Source organism: Teleopsis dalmanni, chromosome 2, assembly GCF_002237135.1.
Source record: "Teleopsis dalmanni isolate 2A chromosome 2, ASM223713v2, whole genome shotgun sequence".
NCBI lineage: Eukaryota > Metazoa > Arthropoda > Insecta > Diptera > Diopsidae > Teleopsis > Teleopsis dalmanni.
This window is the reverse complement of record NC_051847.1, coordinates 234,076,522-234,082,592: the sequence shown is the minus strand read 5'-3', so window position 1 is coordinate 234,082,592 and position 6,071 is coordinate 234,076,522. Positions and strand designations below refer to the sequence as shown.

The 6,071-nt window shown below is 40.4% G+C and overlaps 2 protein-coding genes across 2 annotated transcripts; both read right to left on the bottom strand.

The window, feature by feature from the left end:
- Window positions 1-1,819: 1,819 nt before the first annotated feature.
- Window positions 1,820-2,353, bottom strand: LOC119676991. Its single transcript, XM_038088258.1, has one exon. The coding sequence runs from the start codon at window positions 2,351-2,353 to the stop codon at window positions 1,820-1,822; it is 534 nt and encodes a 177-aa protein (XP_037944186.1).
- A 2,628-nt stretch (window positions 2,354-4,981) lies between these two features.
- LOC119676990 lies at window positions 4,982-5,791 on the bottom strand. Its single transcript, XM_038088257.1, has one exon. The coding sequence runs from the start codon at window positions 5,789-5,791 to the stop codon at window positions 4,982-4,984; it is 810 nt and encodes a 269-aa protein (XP_037944185.1).
- Window positions 5,792-6,071: the final 280 nt, after the last annotated feature.

Sequence of the window (6,071 nt, the reverse complement as noted above, 5' to 3'; positions counted from 1 at the left end):
TAGCAATGTTACAATTAAATTAAATTTAATTAAATATTAAAACAATTGATATAATAAAAAATGCAATTAATTTAATTAAATGCAATTAAAATTAATTGGTTCTTATTTTTATAAGAATCGTATTTTTTTTGCATTTTAAATCGTATATCAATAAAAAATTACTATATACTTACTTTATACTTGTATTATAATATACTAATATTATTTGTACCTATAGATTTATACAGTTTATATTCAGAGGCGAGGCGTCGAATGGTTCAGAGTGTTCACTTTAAAGCTTCCTTTAAGATCTTTTTTTTTTTAGGTAAATAATCTCGCTATTTTGTTACTTAACATTTTTTATAATAGCTTTTCCAAACAGATTAACATAAACACAAAACGTACAATACAAACAAAATCACACATACATAACATTAATAAAAGAGAAAACACATTCCTCGTAAAATATACTAAGGTTCAGAATAAAAACTGCACCGCGCTGCTTACAAAGCATGCAAATGAAATAACATTCACATTGGGAATATGTTCAATATTGAATAAACACAAAACATACAAACAAATATAAAAATAAAAGAGAAAACAAGCCCCGCAGAATATGTACGTAAAATAATCATAACTCTTAAATTAATGCGTGCAAGCGGTTCAATAAAAAAAGTGAACCACCAATGTTATGCAAAGTAAATACAAAAGAGAAAAGAAATGACTGAGCGAAAATCGCTTACATTTGACTAGAGGTTCAGTCGACTAAACTGAACTTTAAGTTCATACAAAGCGTGCAAATACAATCAAAGTCACGGATGCCGTTTTATATGACCAAATGGTTCAGTAAAAAAACTGAACCGCGCATAGTAAATACAAAGTAAAAGAGTAAATGAATGCATGAGAATTTCTTACTCTTATGTAGAGGTTGGAAATAAACCAAATCAAAGTTTTATACTAGCAAAAAAGTAAAGAAAAAAATTAAAGAAATTTGAAGTGAAAAATAATATTTAGAAATGGATTAATGTGTGATTAAAAATTTGATTCAAATATTTTTTTTTAAACGATCTTCTGAAAAAAAGGTTTTTATTCATAAAATGAATAGACCGACTCCAGATATGAAGAATTTGGTACCTGATGTAAAAATGTCGAAATCCGTGGTAAGTCGCCGTTTTCCTACAGTTATTTACCATAAAAACCAGTGGATCACAGGCTGCGAACATTTAATAAATTGTTTCGTTGGTCTTGTACGCTATTTACTTGTGGAAAGGACAAAACTCAGGAGTAGGGGGAATACGTTATAGTTGGAATTCTGTTTTGATCAAATTGTGAACACCTTGCCAAAAAGCTGACGCCTCGCTGCTGTTTATATTATTTATATCATCTGCAATAGCTTTATGAATATTTTATGTTTCAAGTTAATATCATGTGCGAATAGCTCCGTAAGACATAAACTTGACATTTAAAGAAATATCTACCAATCGATATAGTTTGTATCTATCAACTTTAACTTGAATTTTGAGTTTATACCTGTATTTGAGTTTTAGTTATAATTATTAATATTTTACCATTTATTTACACTTTAGCAATGATCTGTTCACCTTGCTAATTAATAAAACTCTAAAAATTTTCAATGTTAATAAACTTTTATTCAACTTTTTACAGAGAGAAAAATCGAAACGTTCTCATCAATCAAAACAAAAACTTAAAAATATTTGAAATTGAATTTTACTTTTTAAATTCAATAAATGCACAGCCAACTGGGTCGCCACAGTACCCCCTCCTAGCGATGGAGTACTAGCAACAACGCGACACCACAACTAAGTCGACAACACCACTCTTAATCACGAAATTCCGCTAACCTTGCTGGGAAACGCACTACTCTACCAGCTCGTGTCACTTTCGGAATCGGCAACAGGGATTCACGCCTACAATCACCAGAAGTCACTAACTGATCACCATTCAACAGCGCTGAAGGCTGACGCGTTTCTGGAACAACCTGTTCAAGATCATCACACGTTAAGTACGCCGCCTTCAACCTATCATTCGAAACAGTCACCTCTCTCCCACGGCAAACAATAACAGACGTCTTCTCATTACGACTCAGCACCTCAAATGGACCTTCGTAAGGCTGCTCAAGTGGAGCTCGAGCACGATCCACTCGAAGAAAAACGTGCTTACAATTAATAACGTCACGCGGAACATACACAGATGGATGACAATGTCTTGTTGATTCAACGGATTTAACCTTAGCTAAAGTCCTTCGCAACGCCGACACAAAATCAGTCTCGGACGACTTCTGCTTGAAAATCCGAAAGCATCTGCCCTGGAACACAAAGAGGATTTCCAAACAACATCTCTGAAGGACTAGCATTTAGGTCTAACTTCGGTGTCGTTCGCAATCCCAACAACACAAGCGGAAGAGACTGCGTCCAATTACTTGAGGAATGACATCGAATGGCTGCCTTCAATGTTCTATGGAAACGTTCAACCATACCATTTGCTTGAGGATGATAAGCCGTGGTATGAAAGTGTTTCACTCCAAGCAATCTCGTCAGTTCCCGAAATACAGCAGACTCAAACTGCCGACCCAAATCAGTGGTAATAGCCTGCGGAGAACCAAAACTTGCCCCCCAACCGTCGATAAAAGCCGCTGCAACTTCTTCTGCCGTAATGCCCGACAGAGGCACAGCAACAGGCCACCGAGAAAAACGATCGACGCAAGTCAAACAATAACGCTTCCCCTGAGACAAAGGCAATGGACCCACAATGTCAACATGAACATGCTGGAACCGACTATCAATATCAGCAAACGAACCAATTGGTGTTTTAGTATGCCGCTGAATCTTGGACTTCTGACACGCAATGCAACTACGCACAAACACAGCTACATCCTTAACCAAACCAAGCCAAACATACCTAGCCTGCACCAATTTCCGCGTTGCTCGAATACCAGGATGAGCCAAACCGTGGAGTTTTGAGAGTACCAGCTGCCGACAGTTTGCGGGAACAAAAGGACGAACACGACTGCCTGACACATCACAGTACAGTTCAATACTCGAATCCGGCAATCTCAACTTCTTCAACCCAACACCATCTTCAGACTGGCTCTTCAGCTGAGCGAGCAACTCTGCATCAGTCTTCTGCCCCTCAGCAATTAACTCAATAACATTTGCCTCCAACTGAACCGTAGCAACCCGAGACAAAGAGTCAGCCACCGTATTATCTGCACCAGCCAGATGACGAATATCAGTGCAATACTGACTAATAAACTCCAGCTGTCTTGCACGACGAGGAGATGCCTTCTCACTTATTTGCCTGAACGCAAACGTTAATGGTTTGTGATCCGTAAAAATGACGAAATCACGACCCTCTAATGCATACTTAAAATGCTGGACAGCTTGATAGATAGCAGTCAACTCACGATCATAAGCACTATACTTAGTCTGCGCTGGACTCAAACCTTTTGAATAAAATGCCAATGGCTGAGTCACACCTTTCACTACTTGTTGGAGAACAGCACCCACCGCAACGTCTGAAGCATCAGTCGTGAGCGTCAATTGTGCATCCAGAGCCATGAAGTTAAGCAACGTAGCTTGGGCAAGATCATTCTTGCAAGCCTCAAAAACCTCTACATCTTCTGGAGTCCAAGAAATCACCGACTTATCATTCTTGCGGTTACCTGGTGTAAGATGAAACAACCGCTGCTGATTCTGCACAGCGTTACGCAGAAACGGCCGATAAAAGTTCACCATGCCTAAGAATTGTCTAAGCTGTTTAACCGTTGCTGGCAGAGGAAAATCACGAACAGCTTGAACTTTACTCTCCGGAGGACGTAAACCCTTTGCACTAATAACGTGCCCAAGGAACTCGATCTCGGAACAGCCGAACTTACACTTGGCAAAATTCACGGTCAAACCAGTTTCTCTAAGTCGATCTAAAACCAGTCGCAAATGCATTCTGTGTTCTGCTTCATCTTTTGACGCAATTAAAATATCGTCGATGTACGCAAAAACGAAATTAAGATCACCTAGAGTCTCATTCATAAAACGCTGAAACGTCTGGGCAGCATTACGGAGACCGAAAGTCATAAAGCGAAACTCGAACAGGCCAAACGGAGTTGTAATAGCTGTCTTCGGAATGTCTGCCAGTGCAAGCGGTATCTGATGATACGCTTTCTGCAAATCTATCTTCGAAAACATAGTTTTACCATGAAGAATACTCGTCACATCATGAATGAACGGAATCGGATACCGATCAGGTTTAGTTTGCGCGTTGAGCATGCGATAATCGCCACACGGTCTCCAACTTCCATCGCCTTTGCGAACCATGTGAAGTGGACTTGCCCAACAGCTTTTCGAAGGTTGACAAATCCCCGTCTGGACTAAAAATTGGAATTCCTTCTTGGCTTCTTCAAGTTTGGCTCCAACTAAACGTCGGGGACGAGCAAATGACGGCGCACCAAATGTCTCGATGCAATGTTCAACCTTAGTAACTAAACCCATCCGATTTGCACTCATAATGCCTAAATCACGGTATTCATTAACCAGCTCAGCATAAGCTGAAACTGAACCACACACACGCACAGTATCTTCTTGAGACACAGCAGCCTTACCCTTCATCATCAAAGTCGTCTTCGAATCAACTAACCGCTTCCTTTTCAAATCCACTAACAAATCATAGTGATTAAGGAAGTCGGCTCCAACAATAGGACAGCTAACATCCGCAATCACGAACGTCCACGGGAAATCTCTACGCAAACCCAAAGACAAAAGCAGTCGACGCTCGCCAAATGTTTGAATAGGCGTACCATTAGCGGCATATAAATTAACTGATGCAACACTGTTAGCCCTTTGCTTCCAACGACAGAACGACTTCGGTAAAACTGATATGTCCGCACCAGTATCAATGAGGAAAACGGTCGACGTGGCGGGATCTTTAATACTAAGTCGAGCTATACGAACACTAACCCCTTCTCGGCTCGACGACGTAGAAGGAGTGCCTAGTTTTTTGACTGATGAGAGCTTGCCACAAAACTACAGGGCTGCCGACAAGCATTAGCTCTATCACCAAACCTTTCGTGATACCAGCACCAATCTGGATGACTTCCTGGTCGGGAACGAGTTCGCCTACGCCTCCTCGATGACGATCGACTTTGCACCGACTCACTACGACGTAAATCCAAACGACTCAGACGCTGTTCGATTTGCTCAAGCCTTCGTAAAATCACAGCATTCTCAGAATAGGCTGGACAATCAGAGGCTGACGCTACAGCTATCTGTTGAAAATCACCCGCCTCGCAAATACGGTCTGCTAATTTCGCCAGTTCTGCTAGTGCCACATTCGATGCCTGCAGAATAGCGCGCACTTGTGGTGGCAAACGCTTCAGCCAAAGAGACTTAAGGAACTCATCGCTCACCTTGTCTTTAGCTAACGCTGTCAACTCCGTTAGCAACTGTGTTGGGCGTCTATCACCAAGTTCAACTTCTGACAACAACCGTTGAATCTTCCGCTGCTCGCTCTCACTGTACCGCTCTATGATGCAAGCCTTTAAATTAGCGTAACTTCCAGTTTCAGGAGGATGAAGCACTGCATCACTTACATCGGCGATAACACTTGACTCAATCGCTGCTACTACCGTGTTGAACTGTGTGATGTCACTCGTAATGGCAGCTACTGCAAATTGCGCCTCGATCTGAGCAAACCAAATCTCCGGTCGCTCGTGCCAAAACGGTGGCACCTTCACTGCTACACGGTTTACGACACTTCCACTATCAGAAGCCATAACTACACCTTCGTCTGCAACTGACATCACAGCTCGATAATTAGATATTTAGCTCAGAAGTTAATATTTCTAAATTTAAACTTTTTCGAGATCACGTCGGGGTCACCAATTTAGCAATGATCTGTTCACCTTGCTAATTAATAAAACTCTAAAAATTTTCAATGTTAATAAACTTTTATTCAACTTTTTACAGAGAGAAAAATCGAAACGTTCTCATCAATCAAAACAAAAACTTAAAAATATTTGAAATTGAATTTTACTTTTTAAATTCAATAAATGCACAGCCAACTGGGTCGCCACAACACAA